This window comes from Pituophis catenifer, unplaced genomic scaffold, assembly GCF_029215685.1.
Source record: "Pituophis catenifer annectens isolate HBS135680 unplaced genomic scaffold, rPitCat1.0.hap2 SCAF_3, whole genome shotgun sequence".
In the NCBI taxonomy this organism is placed as follows: Eukaryota; Metazoa; Chordata; class Lepidosauria; order Squamata; family Colubridae; genus Pituophis; species Pituophis catenifer.
Window position 1 is genome coordinate 28381573 of NW_027256883.1, and position 25449 is coordinate 28407021.

The 25449-nt window shown below is 40.4% G+C and overlaps 2 protein-coding genes across 2 annotated transcripts in view; one reads left to right on the plus strand and one right to left on the minus strand.

Annotated features, from left to right (window-relative positions):
- The window catches only part of ESRP1 (epithelial splicing regulatory protein 1), a 40560-nt gene extending 24478 nt beyond the window's left edge, over positions 1-16082 (minus strand). The window contains exons 1-4 of the mRNA XM_070942121.1: positions 15951-16082; positions 14799-14927; positions 12473-12586; positions 5813-5927 (exon numbers count right to left, since the gene is read on the minus strand). Of these exons, the coding sequence (XP_070798222.1) occupies positions 5813-5927; positions 12473-12586; positions 14799-14927; positions 15951-16082 (490 nt within the window). The remainder of the gene's footprint in view (positions 1-5812; positions 5928-12472; positions 12587-14798; positions 14928-15950) is intronic.
- Positions 16083-22812: 6730 nt separating this feature from the next.
- Positions 22813-25449, plus strand: part of VIRMA (vir like m6A methyltransferase associated) — a 29257-nt gene continuing 26620 nt past the window's right edge. The window contains exon 1 of the mRNA XM_070940448.1: positions 22813-22892. Coding sequence (XP_070796549.1) covers positions 22830-22892 — 63 coding nt within the window. The 5' untranslated portion in view covers positions 22813-22829. The remainder of the gene's footprint in view (positions 22893-25449) is intronic.

Below are 25449 nucleotides of genomic sequence, written 5' to 3' on the forward strand. Positions count from 1 at the left end.
GTGGCCTTACCAAGGCATTATAAAGTGATATTAACACTTCATGTGATCTTGATTCTAAAGTTCTGATGGTTGTGTCCTCCCTGTCTTCCTTGTAGTCATCAACTCAGCAATTGGCTCACATCTACAGCCATTTGCAGCATCCTATGATCACATGACTGGAATTTATGATGATTTTGCCAAAACTCAACGTTTATTTCCAGTTTCCGACAAAACCTGTCCATAGTGAACAATGGGTTTGCTGAATGACCATGGCAAAAAAAAAAAAAGGTCATAAAATCAGGTCTGTCATATGATGACCCGCTTTATCATCATTGTGACTGTAATTGCCAGGATCAATTACAGTCATAAATCAAGTACTACCCGTACAATCTGCAGGACAGGGTGTTTAGTTGGTTTGGAACAGCCTTGCGGTAGCTTCCATATGGTTGCACTGCTACTCTATGTGTATTAAACCTAAATTCCCAGATTGCATCCTCAATGTACCAAGGAGCCTTGGTAGTACAGTGGTCTAAAGCACCCTGTTATTAAGACCAGCTGCCTGCAATTACTGCAGGTTCGAATCTCGCCAGGCTCAAGGTTGACTCAGCCTTCCATCCTTTCTAAGGTAGGTAAATTGAGGACCCAGTTGTGGGGGCAATAAGCTGACTTTGTATAAATATACAAAAGGATGAAGGCTATTGCTTAGCACATTGTAAGCCACCCTGAGTCTCCAGAGAAGGGCAGCATATAAATCAAATTTAAAAAAAAATGTTATAATGCTCGATTTTTTCTACGCACCTGAATGTCATCTCAAAATACAACTCAAGTACACTACACAGTCTAGTTCTATGTAGGCTTATCAGTGGCTGTATAATGGTTACTGCACATCTAACTATTTAGTGTTTCTCAACCTTGGCAACTTTTTAAGATGTGTGGACTTCAAAATTCTCATGCTGCCTGGAGAATTCTGGGAGTTGAAGTCCACATAACTTCAAATTGTTAAGGTTGACAAACACAGATTTAGAAGATAAGGGGAATGCATTCTCTGAAGGCACTTGATATATAAGTAGCCAGTGCAAGCTTGATTCACTCCACCCTTGGGGCATTTGCTACTGTGAACCGGCTAAGCAAGCTTCACAAGTTGAGAACTGCAGCTTATTAGTCAGAACAGAGAAGACTGACAAATCTTCCAGTGCTGGTATTTATGGGTAAATTGAAACACAGACCTGGCCCTGGCCCTTTCGAAATTCGTAGTTCTTTTCTCAGCAAGTATCTCTTTAAAGTAAAAACAAAAAAACCCTTCAGGTTAAGCCATGGGCAGAAGAAATAAAAGTCCAAATCTTAACATGTACAGTATACCTGTAAAATATACTACATAAATAGCAAAGAATGACACAATGGATAACTGGCTCAACAACAATATTTTCAAGAACGATGCAAGAGTTATCAGACCAAGGCTATGTGAATCAGAAATGGAACACTGCAATCCAAAAGGCCAATATTATCCTACAGAGGAACATTTCTACCAACCCTTAGAAGTAGCAAAATATAATTAGATAACACTGGTTAAGTCCCTTTGGGAATCCTGTATTTATTTCCATTCACTGATATTTAAAAAAAAGGGGGGGGAAGGATAGCTGCAGGACAATAAAAAAAGTAGCCAGTGTTTTTTCCAACCAGAAAACAGTAATCAATTTTGGCAGTATTTCTCAGCCTTAGTGACTTGAAGCTGGGTGGACTTCAACTCCCAGAATTCCTCACCAGCACAGCTGGCAGAGGAATTCTGAGAGTTGAAGTCTACCCAGCTTCAAGTCACTAAGGCTGAGAAACAGAAGTGTGATTGATTGGAATGACTATAAACTTCTAAAAAAGGCCTTTTAAAGATGAAAAATCAGAATACGCTCTAGGAAAAATAAAGTTGGGATATATCATGAAGGCTATAATTAAGATCGATATTCCACTTTCGTTCTAGGGGGGAAAAAAGGAAGTGTCTACTAGTACCGTTTCCAATTAACAAAAGCTTTCTGTGAGCTTCCATGTTAGTTGGAAAAAATGCTACCAGATACCTCCTAATATTTTTGCCATAATATGCTAACATGGCTTTCTTGAGGTCTTTTTTTCTATGGGTGAAAGACAGGGGAACATATAATATTATCTTTACCTTTTATTCTCCCTAGGAATCATATTTGGAAATTCAACCCCCTACGAGGTAGATTGCTGTAGGGGACAAGTCACTGGCCTCAAATCACTTAACAAACTTTTGTCATTGAAAGAGGACTGTTTTAAACCTGGAAAGTCAACATGGTGGCTACGATGCTGGATTAGACATTAAGAAATTTCCCCCTCCCCATTAACCTCCAGCTTTAGCCAGTGACTTTATCAGTCCAAATCACTCACAGTCACAGGGATGTTGTTGCTGTGGGGAAAACAAGGGCAGGGAGCCTTACATGTGCCTGCTTTGAGTGATATAAATAAAAGTGGGATATAATACAAATCAATTAATCAATCCAATAAAAATAAAAGCAGAATACGTATAGGGTTATGTAACTAAACTATCTAGAAATCTGGAACTGGGTAGTAACTAGGTTAATAATTGTATACAATTATATATAAAAGCATACTTTAAATTTAAGCCAAGGAAGTTATTATCTGCATTATCATTACTTCTGTTTTTCTCGTGAATTTTTTCCACTAGAATGGTTTCACTATTTGCCATCATATGGAAATATACCAATTCTATTTTAATAATAAAACAAAACAAAACAAAGGGTTTTCACAGACTCTGCCTAGGGCTCCCCAAGAGAGTATACTTTATAGTCGGGGAAAACCTGCTGTTAGGTATTATGGCAATTATCGAGCAATGTAATAATTTAGACTACTTAATAAAGTAGTCTCATTTACAATTTGCAACTTTTAATAAGAAGTTGAGTCCAAAGTTGACCAGATGTTTTTATTTCTTCATGTTTTGTCAAACATATCATGCTAGAATTTATCAGGTAAAGTTCCTTTTGCAGCAAATACTATCATTAAAATATTTGCAATGGATTTTCTCTAATTTTGCTCAAGATCAGACTGCAATCATAAATGCATAGATAAAGAGCTTATATATTTAATTGTGATATTGCTTTCAATCTATTGGAAACATTGGTCTTGTTTTCTAATAAAGTCTTGCAAAGAGAAGATTTTAATTTAGATCAGGGGTGTCAAACTGGATTTCTTTGAGGGCTGGATCAGCATTGTAGTTCTCCTCTGCGGGCTGGCCTCGGAGGAGATGGGATGGACGCCTCCTGCAGCACCCTGCCAGCCAGACCAGGTCACGGGGGACCACGCATGCCCCCCCACAACCCATTTTCAGCCTGGATGGCCTCCTGCAGTACTTTGCCGGCCAAAACAGGTCCCAGGGGGCCTGGCAAATTGCTCAAAATGATCAAAATTTGGATGCTTGACAACTGGTTCATATTTATGATGATTCAGTGTCCCAAGGTCATATGACCCCCTTTTCTAACCTTCTGACAAGCGAAGTCAATGGGGAAGCCAGATTCACTTAACAACCGTGTTACTAACTTAACAATGACAGTGATTCACTTACCCACTATGGAAAGAAAGGTCGTAAAATGAGGCAAAACTCACTTAACAACAGAAATTTTGGGTTCAATTGAGGTCGTAAGTCAAGGACTACCTGTACTGGGTGATGAGAAATGCCTGAATCTAACAGCATTTATTAAAGAAGTTTAAATTGCTATTTTTTTTTTTGAGATTTCTATTAAACTGAGCATCTTTCTTAAAAAAGGACTTGAATTTAAAAGTAAATCTAGATACCTCTTTAAATAAGATGGTGAACAAAAAATGATTTAAGTGGAGAGAAACTGCTTTCAATTAAACTTTCTTTCTGAGTCACGTTAAACAAATCTTTTGGCCTTCTGCACGAAAGGTTTATGGTCCCAGGTTGGGACTATCTTTCAAGTCCTACAAAGGCTTTATTTAATTGCATGTAAACATGTTTTAGCAACCGGTTAGAGTGCATATTTTCCAATCTCATTCCACCACTACTTATTGTTCAACAGAAGCTGCAACTGTCTTTCCGTTCTTAGGGTTATTACCATATATAGAACCTCCCATTCCCTTGTTACATATATCAAAGGTCTTTACATGTTGGGACGTGTCCCTTAGAAATGGGGAATAGTGAATTATTATGGCTTTATCCAGACTAGCGCTTCAACTTCAATGCCACTTTTGTCCCATAGATTGCTGGGCCAAGGAAAAACTCATTTTGGCAAGGAGGAATTTCAACTTGCATTGAATGCAGGAAGAGGCCAGTTGTTCAACCCACCAGGCATTTCAATTATCGTAACTCAGATGATACCCTGTTTCCCCTAAAATAAGACATCCCCTGATAATAAGCCCAATCGGGCTTTTGAGTGCATGCACTAAAATAAGCCCTCCCTGAAAATATTTAAACGCATGTGCAGCTGGTCCCCACCATTTCCTCTGGTTTCCTCCATGCGTCCCAAAATAATAAGTCCTCCCCAAAAATAAGGCCAAGTGCTTATTTCGGGGTTCAAAATAATATAAGACAGGGTCTTATTTTTGGGGAAACACGGTAGTCAGGAACCCTGGACTTGCAAGCAACCCATCATAGACAGCCTTTACAGCTCTCTATTCTAACTGATAAGGCAATGTAACAAAATCAACTTCACTTACAATGATGGCAGTTCAGATTTGAACAATCTGTAACTAGGGCATATTTTCCTTTTAAAAGATCCATAGAAAATATCACATAATATTGATAATATTTGATATTTTGTCAAAACAGAGCACATAGACAAGCAACCCCGATTGAGCCAAAGGATGTATTTTCATAATATTATAATGATACGTTATACAAGCAAACTATGCACCAAAACCATTCAACAGACCAACATATAGAAATTATCAAACAGCTGAACTAATGTTGCTCTAGGCATTGCTCACAATTAAGAATGTAGTTAGTAAATGGCACCACGTTAACCCTGCTTTTTACTGGTATTATTTATTTCTTACACATTTGTTTTTAGAAACTGTGTTTAGAATCATAGAATCATAGCTTTGTTGCATACAGTATTAACATCTGTCAGCTAGCATGTCTTTAAAATAAGCCTATTCAATGAAGATTTCATAATAAATGTCCTTAAGATAATATAAAATGTGTTAATTTATCCAAGGGGTACATACATACCATATATACATACATACATACATACATACATACATATATACCAGTGGTGGGTTCCAACCGGCTTTACTACCGGTTCTCTTCGTGCACGCGCTTCACATGTGCACGCCAAACTTGCGCTCCACACAAGCGCGTTAAGGATCTTCCCAGCTTAGGTGCGGCAATCCACTCTGCCGCACCTATCAGCTGGGCTAAATAAAGAAGAAATAAAGGTAGGAATAAAGCGGGGGTGGGCGGGAGGGCCCAGCTCCAGGACAAAGAGAACCGGTTCCGTGACGTCACATCATCACCACTACTGGCTCAGCCGAACCGGGCGGAACCCACCACTGATACATACATACATACATACACAGAGACAGACAGACAGACAGACACACACACACACACAAGTGTATTCTGTTCTGCTTCCTATTGGTTCTCCAATTTTTATTCTAGTTTTGTTTTTTTTAACACCCATCATTGTATCTACTATTTTGATTTTCTGTAGCTACTTCCTGATTTAAAAAAAAAACAAAACAGCCTTTGGCAGGTCAATATTTAGGGTGAGATAAAGGCAATATATAAACTTTTCTTAACATTATAGAAATATACAGATAAATTATATATTTATTAAAAGGATACATTGTATCATGGAACCAGCATCTAATTTGTCAATTTCAGGTGATCCAGGGCAACATTTCTTGAATTCTTTTCGGAGATCAAAAAATGAGTAGAAGCATTCAGGTAACAAGATATTCTGCAAAACAAGTTACATCTAATAAACCAAGGTATCAGTCACTTACAATTTGTAGTGCAAACTCTCAATTGATAGCATGCCCAATTAACTTAACTGACCACCCACTTACGAAGAGTTATACTCATTACACATTTGCCAAGCAGAGTCCTTCCAAGAAGCAATTCCTGCCCTATCTTCATGACAAGTTTCTTCGTCAGTAGGTGAAGAAAGGCAGAAGGAAACCAGCTACTCTTGACTTTAATCAAGACCAAGTGGAAACAGAATTTTCAAGGAAAGTGGCCAATGTAATCAGGAAATCCTTGAATTAACAGAACCTAAAGCTAACTGTAGTTAAATGAAGATTTTGGACTTTGATTGCATTGTAGACAACAATCACAAGAAAAGAGAAGGATTCCATGATAGGAGAATAGTGTAGGAAAAGGAATCCAAATGGATAGCAAAAACACTTAAAACACAATTCCAGCAAAAAATAATAATAATAATAATGGCAGTGTAGCTCTGTAAGAAGCTAGTGAAAATCTAATAAAAAGACACTATGGCTAGTCCTCAACTTTCCACCACAATTGAGCCCAGTGGGGAAATGTAAAATTTGTTACTACAAATTTTAGTATGGCACACTGTGGGCGTGGCTTGGTGGTGGTGGGGAAAATACGACTGAGTGGTCGTGGCCAACTTTTTTTAAAAAAAAAAACTTTTAAGACCATTTTAAGACCATTTCTGCCGAAGAGGTTGTAAAAAAAATGCTTTTAAAAGCCTCTGATAATCCTAGCTGAGTTGTCTGATCGTCAGAGGCTTTTTTTTCTTTTAAAAGCCTCTGACGATCCCACCTGAGCCGTGCGATCGTCAGGGGCTTTTTTTTTTAACTTTAAAAGCATTTTTTCAGCTGAAGAGGTTGTAGAAAAAATGCTTTTAAAAATAAAAAAAAAGCCTCTGATGGTCGCGCACCTCAGCTGGGCATGGGTGGGGGGTGGGTAGGGATTTTTGCTACCGGTTCTCCAAACCACCTACCTCCATCGCTACCGGATCGGTCGATCCAGTCCAAACTGGGATCATTTCACCTCTGATTGAGCCCAAAATTTATGTTCCTAAGTGAGAAATTTCTTGAGTTTTGCGCCATTTTTCAACTTTTTTTGCCTTGTTTGTTAAGTGAATCACTGCAATTGTTAAACTAGTAACACGGTTGTTAAATGAATCTGGTTTCCCCATTGACTTTGCTGATCAGAAGGTTACAAAAGGTGATCAAATGACCCTGGGACATGACAACTGTCATAAATATGAGCATCTGAATGTAAATCACGCAACCATAGGGATGCTGCAACAGTCGTAAGTGTGAAAAATGATCGTAAGTCACCTTGCTCAGTTTCTCTGTAACTTTGAACAGTCACTAAGTGAACTGTTTTAAGTCATAAATATGAACCAGTTGCCAAGTATCTGAATTTGATCACATGACTATGGGGATGGTGCAGGGGTGAAATGCTCCCGGTTCAGACCGGATTGCCCGATCTGGTAGCGATGGCGGCGGGTGGTTCGGAGAACTGGTAGCAAAAATCCCTGCTCCCCCCACCATGCCCAGCTGAGCCGCACGATCATCAGAGGCTTTTTTTTTTTTACTTTTAAAAGCATTTTTTCTACCACCTCTTCCGACGAAAAAATGCTTTTAAAAGTTTTAAAAAAAAGCCTCTGATGATCGTGCGGCTCAGCTGGGATCATCAGAGGCTTTTCAAAGCACTTTTTTCTGCAATCTCTTGGCCGAAGACGTGGTAAAAAAATGCTTTGAAAAGTCTCTGATGATCCCAACTGAGTTGCCTGATCTCAGAGAGGCTTTTCAAAGCATTAGAAAAATGCTTTGAAAAGTTAAAAAAAAAAAAAAGTTGGCCACGCCCACCCAGTCACATTACCACCACCACTACCAAGCCACGCCCACAGAACCGGTAGTAACAAATTTTACATTTCACCCCTGGGATGCTGCAACAGTCAGGTGAAAAACAGCCATGTCATTTTTTTTCCAGTGTTGTCAGAACTTTGAACGGTCACTAAATGAATGATTGCAAGTCAAGGATTGCCTGTATGTAGGAACTGGAAAAGAGACAGGTCATTAAGGAAGAGTAAAATCACATAATGTATATTTTCATGGATGTTGGTAAGATCAGAGCCAGTTGAATAAGCAAGGAAAGCTAAGAACCACAACAATTTCTTCTAATATGTTCAAAATAAGAGAGAAAAGCATCACTGGACCAACTGCTTTGTAAAAAAAAAAATGTCAAAAGGACCAAAGTTAACCATGAAAAGGCAGATCAAATCATCTCCTAACCCAGCCTGGTTCTTTTAAGAAGAGGATGTACATTCTGCTAAGCACTTAGGAGCAAACCGAGGAATAGAATTCCAAGTTGGATAGAATTCTAGCCAGGAAATGCTTCCTGCCCTTGAACAAATTCAAATAAGAATTACATCTGGACACTGCAGGAAATTGTTGATAGTCTGGTTTAACTTCTCTCCATTATCTTTAAGAATAACTGAAATAGAAACTGGAACAGGTACAAAAAAGGAGGGCAGGGTGGAAGATTAGAGAATTGAAACAAACTTATGATGAAAAAAGGAGAAAGCAGGTATGAAGAATGAAGGCACTGGATATGTTAAGCTTTGACAAATGGGATATGATAGAACGCCATCAATACCTGAAAGGATGTCACACAAAAAAAGTCAAGATCTGTTTTTGATCATCCTAGAAAGGAGCACTGAACAATAGTTACAGGAGAGCTACTTCTGATCGAAAGTTTTGAGAATCTTCTTAACAATAAGAGCATTTCAAGAGTGGAATCAATTACCAAGAAGGGTTTTGCGATCTCCTTATTAATTCCAGCCCAGAGCAAAGTTGGGACTTCACTGGCTAAAAAGACCTCTTTAAAACCAGCAAATCTGTCAGCCTTTCCCCATTGTAGAAATCTATTAAACCTCTGTTATTCCTAGCTGGCAAATCACTGAATTTACTAGCTGGGATCAATAAGGATTCTTTCTAATCCAATGTAACTGGCAGCCATCCGGTTACAAAAACCAGATTCATCTTTTGTCAATACAAATAAGTTCTCAGCTTATGACCACATTGGAGTCCAAAATTTCCATTGCTAAGCAAGACAGTTGTTAAGTGAGTTGTGTCCCATATTACAATCTCTCTTGCCATAACTGTTAAGTGATTTGCTGCAGTTGTTAAAGTGAATCTGGCTTTCCCATTGACATTGCTTGTTGGAAGCCAGCTGGGAATGTTTACAAATCACATAACCCTGAGACAGGGCAGCTGTCATAAATGCATGCCAGTTGTCAAATGCCCAAATTTTGTTCAGGTGACCATGGGGATGCTGCAATGATCATAAGTGTGAAACTAGTCCTAAATCACTTTTTCAGTGCCATTGTAACTCTGAACAGCTACCAAACAAATGGTTGTAAGGATTACCTGTAGGCAAAAAATATGATCAGGCTTCTATATTTCAAGAACATAGCTAAAAGAGAAACTAATCTGCCTTAAACACATTTAGATTCTAGGTAAAGGTTAAGGTTCCCTTCGCACATATGTGCTCATCTCCATTTCAAAGCCAAAGAGCCAGCACTATCCGAAGACGTCTCCATGGTCATGTGGCCGGCATGACTAAATGTCAAAGGCACATGGGCCGCTGTTACCTTCCCACCAAAGGTGGTCCCTATTTTTCTACTTGCATTTTTTTACGTGCTTTCGAACTGCTAGATTGGCAGAAGCTGGGACAAGTAACGGGAGTTCACCCCATTACATGGCACTAGGGATTCAAACCACTGAACTGCCGACCTTTCGATCGACAAGCTCAGCGTCTTAGCCGCTGAGCCACCTCATCCCTCTATGTAGATTCTAGTTTTCTTTAATTACCAATTTCATATCCACAGAAAAAAAAGGACAGTGGCTGTGCTTATATATTATGCCAAGTCATAAACTGATAGATTCACAAAGTGATTTGGTTGGTTTTGGCTTAGTGTGTTGTGTGAACCTAGGTATTCTGGTTTGTTTAGCACTGGGGTGGTTTCTTTTTTACGTCTAATAAAGCAACCCAATCATGGAGTCTAACATATTTTACAAAAGCCCTTCGAAAAGTCTAAATTCAGAATCAGCAATTAAAGCAGTGGTTCTGACTTTTCAGGCTTTGCCTATAGTGTAAATGATTTTAAACTGAAAATAAATAAAACACCCATACTTCCTTCTATCTTAATATTTACTTTGAACAATATTTCTATACAAAGTCCATGAGCAAACATCCATTTCAAGCCTCCTCTTTGGTTTACATAAAATATTTAACCAGATCAATCATGCTGTCTTATTCACCATAACATTTAACAAGATTTTACACCCATTTGATTGCAATTCAAAACAACATAAAGATGTATGATTTGACATAGAATTGCCCCAAGAAATTAGGAAAAGTCGTAACATGGAACAGCTTCCGTTACTCATACAATGCAAGGATTGTTCAATTGAACTTATCCCAAAGGAGTAACAACAGAATCCCTCTCACCCTGTCATTTTAAGACAGGTTTGTCTCAAGGTTAATTTCTTAAATTTTATTTCAAGATGCCATGTTTTTGACATAACCACTGTAGACTTTTTGTTTTGGTGGAACAAAAGTGCAACTCATCTCGCCATAGTTTCCTAGCTTTGAGAACAGCTGTTCTCCTTTGCAGCCACAGTTTAAAAAGATGGGCTGAAAGTCTTCCATCTTCTAGTTGTAAAGAGGAAATTTTCCTTGCCTTGTGAAGCTAGTTGATGCTCTATCCAACTATAAACTCCAGACAAGCATTATTTCTTTGCATGGCTGAGAGAAAGGAGTGGAGATGAAATGCATGCTTTTGTGAATGATTGATCTCTGTTTTGTGATACATTGACAGACAACTGCTTCAAGCCCCTTGAGATATCTGGAGGGAATTCTCTGCTGAAGGAGACTGATTTGTTACAAGCTGAATGTAAGCTGGGCTTCACAGGATAGATGAAATCATGCACTGAGAATATGTCATCAATTTAATTTTGCTCAGAGGCTGTGTAGAAAATTATCATACTCAGATAGTGGTAGGTTGGTAGCAACTATGACTAAATGTAAACTGATTTTTCCCAAGAGTTTGCCAGCTACATCAGTTTATTTATCACTTCTTTTTCTGTTAAAGAACTGCCAAGTAACTATCAATGCCACTATAAAATGGCATATAATCTCTCACTATAAAATGAGAGATCTTCAGCTTTGCTGTAGGATGTGTGTAAGATTTTAGAATATATAAACAATACAGAAGAAGATAACAAAATGTGTTCATTTGGTGGGAACAAGAAAAAATTAAAAATATGTTGGGCCTTTATATTAAAAGGAGCACCAAGTCTCTTGAACTGAACACTATTTTGGGTTTCAATCCCTCAAGAATGTAAGTGTTTTATTCAGTGGCACGGCCAAAGAGTAGAATCTTAGCAAGGATTGAGACTAATCCATTACAGTTTGAACTCAATTGTTTTATGAGAAATGATACCTGTAGGTTAAGAAGAACTCTATTTATAATAAAGGGAAAAAACGACAAATTAGTGACGTATGAGTGGCATGCTTTCCTATTTTCTAAAATTGTATCAATTCATGCCAGATGCATATTTTTGTCATAGAACACCGAGACAGTGGGAATGCTTGGGGAATAGATACTGTTCACTACCAGAATTTCAAGATCTACAGCAATGTGATTTTTGAAGATGCAGATGAGAGATTTAATCTCTTTGAACAGAAGAGTGATAAAAACAATGAAATATACTAACTGCAGCCAAATATAAAGTCACTCCACATCTAAAAGACAAATTGCAACAGTTCCTTATAGAGAATTGTTATAATACAAGCAATCATTACTGAGTTAAACACTTTAAAAAGATATATTATCCATGGTTACATGTGTTACATTTATTCCAAATTTCAAGATAACTTGCAAGAAATCCAAAACAAAGCAGTACAACCAAATAAGCAGCAAACAAAATGCTTGAACAAGAACTGTCTATTTCACAATCTTAGCAATTTTAAGATGTAGGGACTTCAAAATCCTGTGACTGGCTGCAGAATTCTGGATTTTGAATTCCCTACATCTTAAAATGGCTAAGGTTGAGAAGCACTGTTCTAAGATCAGTTAAAAACTTTTCCCAGGCATCTAAAAGACATGATGGTTTTGCTCGGCTACTTCCTTTTGCTCCTCAATATCTACTCATGGGCAAGATTGATGCAAAACTCAAATTCATTAAGCTTAAATCGATTCTTAATTCTTTGTAACATGGAAATGCAAATACATTGCCTGTGAATAATAAAATGTGGCACATTGTTTTTAATATTTCAAACACCAGGAAACCCGAAAAGTTTAGCTAGGGAGTCAATAATGCAATTCCAGCTGTAATGTCTTAAGCCTTAATAAGCAAAAATGTGACAGCAAATATCAGTTTTTAAGGGAAAACTTGTGTGCTGCATCACAGCTTGATTTTGGGAGGGGGGGAGGAGAGAGATTGAATTTAGTCCACTTACCTTTTTTGATGCTTCAGGATGTAAAACCTGCCTGATATGAAGTTGCCCATCGGCACAGAGACAGAAGGACGTACCAACGCCAATATTTAGTTCATTGCTCACAGACTGGTTGAACTAAAAAAGGATACAAAGCAGAAAGCCCCATTTATGATATGAAAGTGCATTCTGTAAAATTAATATTTGCATACTTTCACTAAGGATGCACATCTTAATGTAAATGGGAGGCATTGTTTATGCCAAACAATTCCCCCTGAAATGGGAAGTTCATTTTCTTCCATGCTAGCTAACTAATACAGTGTTTCTCAACCTTGGCAACTTTAAGATGTGTGGACTTCAACTCCCAGAATTCCCCAGCCACCATAGTCTATATGTCTTAAAGTTGCCAAGGTTGAGAAACAATGCTCTAGTAACTTGAATTATCATACTTTTTATGACATCTTGGCTGGAGTCCTCTGATTTTCCAGCACCACACAGAAAGTCTGTTTTAATTGAAGACCCCTTTTCCAGTGTCATAGAAATTGGTATCAGTTCAAACTCTTCGATAATAATGGTAGAAACAGCAACACACAATAGCTGTGTCAGCCTATTTGACATAGCTAATGCTTGTGAATTATTTTGATTTGTCTTATCACGGTCAGTATCTTTTCAAAAAGCTGTTGCATCTAAAAAGATCACCTAAATCAGCCTTCTCCAGTCTTCCAGAAAACACAATAATTGAGAATTGTAATGCAATACACTTGGTGCAACAGATTGCAGAGTGGCTTGGGTGGAGTTGTAGCTATCCAAACTGGCTGGTACAAACAGTGAAAAAAGACAAACAGGATCCAAATCATTTAATTTTTATTTACTTGTATCCCACCTTTTGGTATTTTTACAAATAACTCAAGCTGGTGAATATATCCAATACACCTTCCTCTTATTTTCCCCACAACCCTGTGAGATGGATTGGGCTGAGAGAGAATGACTGACCCCAAAGTCACCCAAGCTGGCTTTCATGGCTAAGGTGGGAATTGAATTCATGGTCTCCCACTTTCTAGCTTGGTCTAAGCATTAGACCAAACTGAGATGGGACATCCCTAGGAAACTAGAGCTTTAGGCTAACTGGAAAGCGGAAAATACTTCCAAGAAAAAAGATAATGGCAAATCACTCTTGTACTGTTGCCAAAAAAGCCTTGATATTCCCATGCAATCAGCAGTGCTTGACCTCAGCTTGAGTGAGGGTGTACCTTTCAGTTTAAAAGCTAGACTAATTGTATTATTTGCATGAATCTTGATGCATTTGTAGTAATCAACTTCAACCATCAAGAACATGGCAAAGTCACCATTAGCTCCATGAGAAGGAAGAAGTCTTTAATGGAGACACTAGATTAGATTTCCTCAGTCTTTTAACTGTGCTGTACTGTACACTCAGAAATCCCCTGCTGTCTAGGAAATACGGTGAGAAATCCAAGATAGTTAGAAAGCAGCAAGAGGCCTCTGATCCAAATCATTACAGCATAAGTTAGGTTTTTTGTTTACACTGCTATTCCAACCAGGGGGCAACCAGAAACCTTTCAAGAGTTCAGTCACATCTTCGGCCAGCCCTTAAATCACATGAGATTGAATACTATTATGGGATATTTCCTCGCCGACGTACTGCATATCCTTGGGCAGCGTTCCTCAACTTTGGCCACTCTAAGATGTGTGGAACTTAAATTCACCGGATTCAACTTCCACCATTCCCCAGCCAGCCGTGGGAGTTGACGTCCTCTTGTCTTAAATTTACCATGGTTGAGAAACACTGCTCTATAGGGGGTCATCCAACCCAACTATTGAGGATATGACTCAAGGACAGCTGGGTGATTTGGAGCATCCAAATCAATGTGGTGGCCGCACATAGTTGTGACTGTCTTTTTGACTTTATTGAACACCCTCTCTCCCCACCCCACCTTTAGATTCTTCACTGGGTCAGAGTAGATGACTCTGGGGATCACTAATAAATGATTATAAGTACCCTAGAGCTGATAGCAGCAGGTATCACTGACCCCAGTGACAGTCGGGTCACTAGCATCTCTGACTCAACCAGGCTGGCCATCCCAGTTCAGGCACCCCCAGTCCACGTGGGCAAGAAGCCACCTGCCTCTCCCGCTCGCTCTCCCTCTCTCTGGCTGTGAGTCACCTCTAATCTCCTTCCCTTCCCACAACACACCCAACCCCGGAGTGATCTGGTGCGCCTCGCACACCCCGATTTCCAGAAAGCTCTGTCTGGTGAGGAGGGGGGAGGGGGGGCAAGCAAGCCAAGGTTCGGCCCTGGAAAGGAAAAGGGCCTCGTGTCCGTCTCGCCTACCTGCCCCAGGGCTTGTTCCAGCTGCGGGGCGAGCGCCAGACTGTCCTCGTCTAAGCCGGTCTCCTCTCTGCATTCGTCCGTCAGCTCCAGGCGATCGGGCCCGATCAGGACGTGGTGAAGACTGCCCACCTCCAGGGAAAAGTGGGGGAGAGGAGAGGGGGAGGGTTGGGGAGGAAAGGAAGAGATCAGTTCGCCCCCATGGGATCTGGCAGCCAGCCAGCCAGCCCCCGCCGGGAAGAGGGGTAGTGGGCGGCGAAGGCTTTCTTAGCCGGGGGGGGGGGGGTTGATCTCTAGAGCAGGGGTCTCCAACTTGGGCAACTTGAAGCCTGGTGGACTTCAACTCCCAAAATTCCCCCACCAGGCTTCAAGTTGCCCAAGTTGGAGACCCCTGCTCTAGAGGCTCGGTCTCTTGGCCCAAGGAGAAAGTGGCCTTTTTCTCCATTAAGAGAGACTCCCAATAAATTTTCTTTTGGAATCGCTTTCTTCCACCTGCTCGAGGGACGGCAGGCAGGGACCCTGGTGCGTCCTACGGTTTTCTTTCGAGCCCCCTTGGAGAAAAACCAGGAGGCTCATTTATAACCCCCTCCTCAAAAAATCCCCAAAAAACTGGAATCCAAAATCGGGGATCCAGCCCTTCCATCTCGACTCCAAGTCTCCAACCCCGCTCCTCTTTTTTGGGGGGGGAAGGGGGAAACACATTTAACCCCGCAACGTTCCCCGATCCCCCCACCCCCCACCCAAAGCCTACTACTTCCCCCTTCGAACGAAAACTTTCCCAACACGCCCAACCAATTTTGGTCATCAAAGTGCAAAAAAAGACCGATTTAAATTATCTGCCTTTTCCCCACCGGTGATTATAGTTCCTCTGTGGAATATCCATCCCCCCCCCCCACACGATTTACAACAGCTCGGACAAAATCCCTCCGAAGTTCTACTAATCTTTCGAAATCGAGAGTCGGGTTTATCTCCTCAATAAGCGCGGATTGGGCTGGTCCCATAGTTTTAACTCCTATTATTTGAACCGATCCGGGAGCCAGTTAACTTAAAAAAGTGGAAGAGAGAAGGTTTTTTCCCCCCCGGCCACGTTCAGGTAAATTCATAACCCGCCAACTCCACGCCGGGCCAAAATAAATAAATAAATAAAATAAATACCTTTTTGCTGGCCAGATCTACTACTCGCCATAGGAGCTGGATTAATTCTCTCTCATCGGAGCCCAGTCGAGCTCCGGTCGCCCCAGCGGTGACCCCAAAGAGGATGACCAGGTAATCGGGAGACGTCGTCATGCTGAAGGCAGACGAGAAAGAAGCCCCCCGAAATTGGGGTGGAGAAAAAGGAAAGACAAACAACACCCCCCCCCACGCACTTCACCAAACTTTGCAAAGAAGAAAACCTCCTCGCAAAAACCAGCCAGCCGCTATTTCGGAGCCCAATTTATAGTGTAAGAAAGAAAGGAAGGAAGGAAGGAAAGAAGGAAGGAAGGAAAACGCCACCTCCCTGGCCCCCACCTCCAACCACCAAAGCCCTGCTTTTCTGTCCTGGTCCTTCTTTTAGGAGAGAGAGACGCAGGCCCCGTTGTGGCTTTCGGAGGGGGGGGCCCAGAGAAACTTAATTACATGGGAGCCAATTCCGAAGCATAAGTTCGGCTACACCCCTCGGAAGCGCGCAATGGCTGCGGGCTTGGCTGTTTAGGGAGGTGGCTCTACCTGCCCACTCCTCCCTCCCCACGTGGTGCAGGTAAGCCCGAGCGGGCTGGAGACACCTGAGGTAGCCCGCCCATTGGCTCTTTCCCATTGGGACGTGGCAATAAGAGGGGACGGACTAAGGGCTCGCTATAGGGGAGCAGAGCTCCAGCCAGGAAGAGCGCAGCTGGCTGAGGGCTGGTGAGGCATGTAGAACGTGGGGTCAAAGGCACTGTCAGTGTAAAGCAGCTGATTGCCTTCTTGTCTACTGGACATTTCACTATAATGTTCCTCGGCAGGTGCTTTCCACGTGTGTAAACAGATTGAGAAACACCAGAAGAACATGAAATATAACACTGTCTCAACCTGGAGCTCTTTATGGATTTCAGCTCTTGTAATTTTAATTAAAATAAAAATTATGAGAGCCAATTTGGTGTAGTAGTTAAGGCACAAGGCTAAAAAGTCATGGACTATGAATGCTAGTCTTACTTTAGGCATAAAACCAAATTGAGTGAAATTGGACCAGTCACACACACTCAGCCCTAGGAATGAGGCAATGGCAAACTACTTCCAAAAAGATGCCAAGAAAGCTACAAGGACTAATCCACTCATGTGCCAGGAGCCAACTCTGACTTGAAAAAGTTCAACAAATTTGGAGATGTTAAATTGGTTGGTTAAGCAGCAATGAATGAATAAGCTCTATCCTGATAGAGCTACTATATCTGTATTAGAAAAATATAGAAAAGTTGGGCTGGCAACAATCCAAGGTTATGGATACTTTAGAAATAAATTGCACCTATATCATTAGTGCAATTTATCTCTACATATAGAAATTTGTTATACTGAAATATGACTGGAGTAAGTTTGTGTCAACTTTATTAAAATGCTGCCAGTAATCCCAAGTAGAAATAAACTCTGTTTAAATGCACCTAACATTAAACTATTGCTGATATTAGTCTTGCTTAGAGGTCAAAATATATTAGGAATGCTAGAGGGCTTGAGCTATTTTCAGGTACTTGAAACCAAACTCCATTCAATTTTAGATATTTTAAGATGTTATCTTAGTCTGCTGCAGTAAAAGCAGCGAAGAGTGTGCTCCCTTTTGCAAACTTTCAATGTTGCAATCCAAAAGCTTTAGTAGAGTGGGTCATGAGATAAAAGATGGTTAACTTGAAAGGGAGGGGCACAAGTTGGAACAAAAAGAGCTATAGTAGCTGCCCAAGGCATTTAAAATTGAGAAGCAGAGTAGGTGGCCATTGTATGTACAGGGCTGCAATAGCCCTGTATTCAGTAGATTTAACAAACTGCAGATTTGATACACAAATTCCAGTGAATCTAGTAGCACTTAGTTTGGAATAAGCACACGTGACATTTTGCTTTTAATTTTCATCCTTCTTGAGGTATAAGTGCCATTCAACTCAGCAGGTCTCACTCACTATGGATTGAATGTTAAGTACCTGCAGTCTTTTAAATCTAGTTCAGTGTTTCTCAACCTTGGTAGCTTGAAGATGGGTGGACTTCAACTCCCAGAATCCCCCAGTCAGCAGCGCTGGCTGGGGAATTCTGGGAGTTGAAGTCCACCCATCTTCAAGCTTCCAAGGTTGAGAAACACTGATCTAGTTGATCCACTGAATCCTAAACTAGCTAAACCCCATGTTAATCTTAAGTATTGTGTAAATATGGCAGGTGATTAATTTGCTTTCCAGTGAGCTGTATTCCAGTTAATTGAGTAAATCCTCTCTCATTTCATCCGAAGATGCAGCCCAGGTTCCTTCCAGAGAATCCCATTTGCGCCCTTCCTTATTTTGAAATAAAATATTAAAATAGAATCACCTGAAAAAGCTGAAAGACAGCAGAGCGAATACGGGGACACAGCAAGCTTGCCCTTAAAGTAGTGCAAGTAGTATTGTTAAACCTACTGATTTGAATTCTTAGCAAGACATCGAATTACCAAAAGAGCATCAGATTCGCTCCAAATAGCTTGGCTAACTCAAAATTCAGCCAAGAAGCCAGGACAGCTGACAGCTCAGCCTTTTGGACGGTGTCAAACGTGGAGGGCAAGGGGGAGAGCCTTGCAAGTGGGAGGAAGCATCGGGTAAAGCAATAGAAGAACCAACCAGCCCAATCAGGGAAAGAAAAGTAAGTCTCTGAAGGGCGCATCTTCGCGCTGTAGGTTCTGATTTGTCTTTGCTTTCTTTCATTCAAAGGCGCCGCCGCCCTCGCTCAGGTGAACAAGGCAGGCACTGGCCAATGCAGATTCCAGAGGGTGAAGCCTCGGGGTGGGTGGGTGGGTGGGGGGACCAGCCTTTCTCCAGCCCAGCCCTCAACTTTGATCTCTGATCTTTTCTCCAGCAGTTGGAGAGGCTGGCGAGGATGATGGGAATTGGACCCCAGCCTGGGGAAGGGCGGCCTTCCAAGCAAGTCCGTTTGATTAAATTGAGGCCCCAGTTTGTGGGGGCAATAAGCTGACTTTGTATAAAATATACAAAAGTTATGAAGGCTATTGCTTAACGCACTGTAAGCCGCCCTGAGTCTCCGGAGAAGGGCGGCATATAAATCAAATAATAAAAAAAAATGTTTTCATTCAGCTGCAGCGTATGCGCAGAAGCTCCAGAGCGGTGGAATGAATCGTTTTGCAATCAAACGTTGGGCTGAGGAGCAGGTCACACAGCCATCTACATACAATGATCTGCTCTTTTTTTTGTCCAACGTCTCTCTCTGTGCCTGCGCTTGGCAAGAAAGACCTCCACCCGCGATAGAAACTGAGGCAGCCGAAAACAGGTGGCTGAATTCGCAGCGTCGCTGCAGGACTAGGCGGGCAAGTTTCGGAGGCTTGAAGCCCCACCAGTCACCTCTTCCTCACGGAGCAAATCGTTGCAGGAAGCGGCCAATCGTTCCTTTGGAAGGGGAGGAGACTCTCGCTTGCTCCGCCCTCCTCAGGGGGAAAGAAACAGCGCTTCCCCTGCTGGTTGCCTGCCTGCCATTCATGAAAGCGGTCAAAAAGCTTTTCAATGGCGGTTCTGGAGTCTGCGCAGGGGCTCGCCTCTCCACAGGTGGCTGCTACGCCCGACGCTGCTCCGGGAGTAGCTAGGTAAAGAAACGGATAGGTAGATAACACGGCTGTCCCCTAAGCGCGTTGCCCAGATTGTTGTTGCCAGGTCTGCTTCCAAAAAAGCTGGGGGGGGAGGGAGGGGGGGTTTAAATAGTAAAAAAATAAAAAATTTTTTACAATTAAATTATATATTTTCTTACAAACATTTTAACACGCCATTTTAGGTCAGTCGACACAAGCTACAATACATTTTAAAAATGTGAACTGTACATAATTTTATAATATATTTTTATTTTAATCTCATCATTAATTTTTTCGGACAATCGAGTTCAATGGATATTCGATCTTTGTCTCATTCTAACTTATGAAAAAAAAAAGACAAAACGCGATTCTCCTATCCTTATTTTCTTAGGCTGTACAGCTTTAGATTACGTACCATTTCATCATAAAGCTTTTGAATAGAAAAAAAATGTCCACTATTTTGTGAAAAAAAATAGTGAACATAATGTGAAAAAAGTGGACTGTCCGTTCAAATAGTGGACACCTGGCAACCCTACAAATACAGTAAAAAAAAGGGATCGCGGAAGATTTGAGTAGGTTTCTGGACTGATTTTAAGAAAGTTAATGAGGATTTCTGTCTACCCGGCTCGCTTTTTCTTTTCAGCAGCAGCTATTACCGGTATTTTTTTTACCGGCCATTTAATGAGAAGGAAGGAGAAGAGTCTGCTGGGAACGGTTGAGGGCAAAATAAGAAGGGGATGGCAGAGAATGAGGTGGCTGAATGGAGTCACTGAAGCAGTCATTTAAGTGAGCTTAAATCAGTGGTTCTTAACCTTCCTAATGCCGCAACCCTTTTATACAGTTCCTCATGTTGTGGTGACCCCCAACCATAAAATTATTCCTAAAACCATTGAAAATATGTGTTTTCCGATGGTCTTAGGCGACCCCTGTGAAAGGGTTGTTCGACCCCCAGGTTGAGAACCACTGGCTTAAATGGTCTCGGGGGATGGTAGAAGACAGAAAGGCCTGGAGGAAAGTTGTCCATGGGGTCACGATAGGTCAGACACAACTTTGCAACTAAGGATAACAACTTTACCGGTATTACAACGAATTAGAGTTAAACAAGAATGTTGCTCTCAGCTGGACTTCAACTTCTGTATCTCTTGCTCATACAACCATTAGCCTAACTAGGGATTTTGAGAGTTAATCCAACATCTGGAAGGTACCATAGGGTAGCATAGGAGATAGCTCCAGTTTGCGTTTTATGTTTAAGGGCAGAACTCTGGTATGGTACCGGTTCGGAATTTCTAGGAACCATCTGTATTCAGAAGCATTTTGATGGCTGTTTGGTTTGACAACTGCTTTTTGTGGTTTGTTTACAAAATTTCCAGGTTCTAGTAAAGCAAACAACACATCTGTCTAGCTCTGCATGAGAGCGGAAGCCGGAATGGGAAAATCTAAATGTAGAAATCCTTTTTATGTATTATATTTTTTCTTCTCGGAGGCATTCCAAGTGACTTGGCTTACAAAATTGCCCCCTTTTTATTCTTTTAAACTTTTCTGTGTGTTTGGAGTGCCTTACAGGACATTTGGAGATGTTAATTTAGGTAAGACTTGATTAAGAGGAAATACAATAAATCAGAATACATCCTTTACTGTACTGAGAAGTCACTCTGTGCATTTCTGCAGAGAATGCATGTTGTCAAAACTCATCTCTGGTCATCCTAAATCGACTCACAAAGAAGCCCATCAGACCATCAGTTTTTGCAAGCTGATATAAGGGGAAATATCTTTCCTTATTGCCATGGTTTACTGTGTAGATGTTGCCGCTGGCATTAAAAGTCCTGGTATCTAAATTACTTTCTGGGCTTTACGTGGAATCTAACTGTATTATTACATCCTATTTGGGATGTTATGCCAGCTGTTAAGTGCTCAGTGAACAGAAACACGTCACCAGTCAGAATCCCTGAAGAATACGTGACATTCATGGACCAGCTCAGTGGTGAAATTCAATTTTTTTTTTACTACTGTTTCTGTGGTGGGCTTGGTGGGTATGGCAGAGGAAGGATACTGCAACATCTCCATTCCCTCCCCACTCCTGGGGGAAGGATATTGCAAAATCTCCATTCCCACCCTACTCTGGGGCCAGCCAGAGCTGGTATTTGCCGGTTCTCCGAACTACTCAAAATTTCTGCTAGCGGTTCTCCAGAACCTGTCAGAACCTGCTGGATTTCACTCCTGGACCAGCTTCTAGTAAGCCCAGTGCCTGAAATTTATTTTCAAGATGAACGGATTTCGGGACTAAAGTGGTTTTAAAAACAGTAGTCATGTGAATGATAGAAAAAAATAAGGCAGCATCTTTTCCGACTAATACATTTTTATTTTTTTTAATAAAATGTATTGGTCGGAAAAGATGCTGCCTAATTTATAGCCACGTTTGCGATCTTATGGCTCACATCATCCAATACAGAGTGGAGCCTGATGTCTTTTCATAAAATGTGTTAGTCAGAAAAGGTGCCATTGTCTTCCTCCTGTGGATTTTTAAAGAAAGGCTTTTCTCAGTTCAATGCTCATTTATTCATCCAGAGCCGGCCTCACTGCTCATTTGGACATAATCCCAGTTAGATATATCTGAACCGGGCACCGGAAATCTCAGAAGTCACTTTATTATATGGGCGTCTTATTTTCAAATGCTCCTGCCTTATAAATTCATTCCCACTCGTTGCAGGCTTGCTATAAAAAAATACTTAAAGCGAGACTCAACTGGAACCAATCGTAAGCAAATAATACTATTCCTAAATAAGAGAAGACTTGTACTGCGGTTTTAACAACCTCATCGACCTGTCCGTTTGCTGTCAAACTCGAGATGTTATAGCAGGAGAGCTGCTGTTGGTCTATGGCAGGGGTCTCCAACCTTGGCAACTTTAAGACTTCAACTCCCAGAATTCCTCAGCCAGGAAAACTTGGAGACCTTGGTCACTTTAAGCCTGGCGGACTTCAACTCCCAGAATTCCTCAGCCAGCAAAGCTGGCTGAGGAATTCTGGGAGTTGAAGTCCGCCAGGTTTAAAGTTGTCAAGGTTGGAGACCCCTGGTTTATGGTACCTTAAAAAGAAATTCAAAAAAATCCCTGCCTTCCTGATTTTTAACCTCCGAGCATGGGTGGTTTGTTTTGCTTTTTATACAGATAAAAAAGAAGGGCAAAGGCAGCTATGCAAACCACATGCCAACCCCCCCCACACACTTTTTTTTGCCCCGGAAGTGCTCGTCATCGAAGGTTCGGCGCTTCCGCCGACGCAAGATGGCGGCGGATGCAACAACGGAGCTGCTTTTTTTGGATACTTTCAAACACCAGAGTACTGAGGTAACGGAGGCAATGTGGGTCTTTCTATCCCATCCCCCTCCATTCCCCCCCCCGACCCCCGCCTTCCAGATAGGATGGAATTGGGCTCTGAGAGAAGATGTTCATTATCAGGTGGGAATTAATGGGCTCTTATGTTCAAAGCTCCTTCTGCAATCTCCACAAAGGAAATCAGCTTCACGTAACGGTAGCGATAGTTGTTTATATATATATATAAAGTTGTTTATATATTATATATATATATCGATCTGGTTGAGCCGTAGGTGTGCAGCCGTGTATAGATATGATGGATATTTAAATTTTTTGCCGTTTTGGCATAACCTCCCCCCCCCCAAGTTTATCTTTCAATCGAAATATGAACCTTCCGATTATAGTTCATAGCGATATAATTCCTGTTCCTATCTCTCCCCTAGTAAAGCTTTGAAGGGCGAAATGCCGGTATAGGACTAATTTAGTTAAATAATGACCGCAATAAAATCATCCTCTATTAATCAACATTTAAAAACATGTCGCTTTCTTAAATTCATTATCAAGATAAAAGAAATAATGGGATTCATCGAAATGTTGTATAGACAGTAAGCAACAATAAATCAATCTTTGAATATAAATTTCTCTACATGCAATCATTATATTTATGTGCTATTTGATTTCTAAGATCAATTGAAGTGCAGGTGGTATACTGCTTTATATGTGAAATTAGTGTGGATTGTATACATGCATGCAGCTTTGGAGCTCTGTTGTCTTGATATAAGAATTTAATTTAAAATTTATGCTAGGAGATAGGTAAAAGGAACCTTTTGCCCAATGTTAGGTGCTTAGATTATTTTGGATAGTGTAATAAAAATGTATCAGGAGAATTCCAGCCCCTTTGGTTTTTAATATGCTTTTTGCCCATATCTAGCAAATGAAGGGCATGTTGATTTTTTTTTATTATGTTATTTTAGTACATTTCAGTATAAGCTGGTAAAACTTCATTAGTTTATTTTGATCTCAGTTTTAAAAAGGACATGAAATATATTGAAATGGGGAAAGAGCAATTATGTTAAAGATTGTGAGGGATCTGGAGAGCAAACCAAATAAGGAATGGTTAAATGATTTGGGATCATTTAGTCTATATCAGAAAGGTGTCGCATGAAGAGGACTTATTCTTTATTGGTAGGAGCAGAACCAGTGGGTCAAAACTGGTTCAGGATAGGCATAAGAAAGTCTGCAAATGGAGGTTGGATAGTCATCTATCAAACATGCAGTAGTGAATCCTGTACTGAGCAGTGGGTAAGGCTAAATATCCTCTAAGATCTTCCAACTAAATGATTCAATCTGATTATTACTAGTTTATTGTTATAATAGTATCCTGGCTTTCCAATTGATACTCTTAACATTACTAAGAATATCAATAATATAATTGCATAAGAATTGATTGTTTACTGAGGAATCTTAGGCTATATTTTTGGGGAAGATTTTATAATGTTTAGATGTTTTTATTTATGCACCTTTTGATTAAGAGTTCTTAGAGTATGTAGAATTTAAAAGCAGTCAGTGTTTAAAACTATAAAAAGTTGGGGTTCCTAAAATGTTCTTGTTTTATTTTAAGAATTACTTATTTCTTTAATGTTAAAAGAATTTGCTGACAAGTTATTGGAATTGAACTTCTTTGTTGAACATCAGATAAAACCAGTCACATATCCTGTAAAGAAGAGATATTCACAAGTTAGGTTCAGTTTCTATTAACTGCAGTCCTGTGAATGTATGCTAAGAAATACGTCTGTCTGTCTATTTATGTGGATCTATCTAGTCTTTCAAGTCTCTCAATAGTTCACTCATTGCCACTGCCACTGCCACTTAGACCATCCACATTGGTCATCCTGGTCTTCTTTTTCCTGCCACCTTTCCCAATATTAGAGCCTTTTCTAGAGAGCTGGATCTTCACATAATGTTCTGATGCTATTATAATTTGAGCTTGGTCATTTTGACTGTTTACCACAAATAAACTATCGTATGGAATTCAGTAGAGAAGCTGCTGCTTTGTTGCCATCTTAGATCTGCCCCTCTCGATTTATGCCTCAAGCGAGATCTATGGGTTAATGTGTTCAGTGATCCATAGTTTATTTTCTTTGCTGTTCATGATATTCTTAGGAGTCTTCTCCAACTTAATTTAATTATTTGATTTAATTATTTAAATTAGATGATTTTAAGTTTCTGCAGGCTGAGCAGTAAAATTTTAAGTAAAATACTGTTAGATTGTGTCAGTAGTTCTTATGAATAATCAATTTTTCCATATTTTTGCTAAATATTAAATCTTTTCTATTTTCTGCAACTTCTTTTTTCTTCACTTGTCACTCTGCAGATGTTTTTCAGATCTTTATTTCTTGTCTGCTTGGCCTCTTCAAATCAATTCCTGGACCTTTCCTGCAAATCATCTGCCTCTGCATCTCATCAGGCTTATTAACATGATATTTGTCTCTGTCCCTAACAGGTCCATTGAAATTTGATGGCTAAGATGAATTTTAATTAATTAATCAACTAACTAAAATGTTTCTTCTCACCACAATTTGTGCAGCAT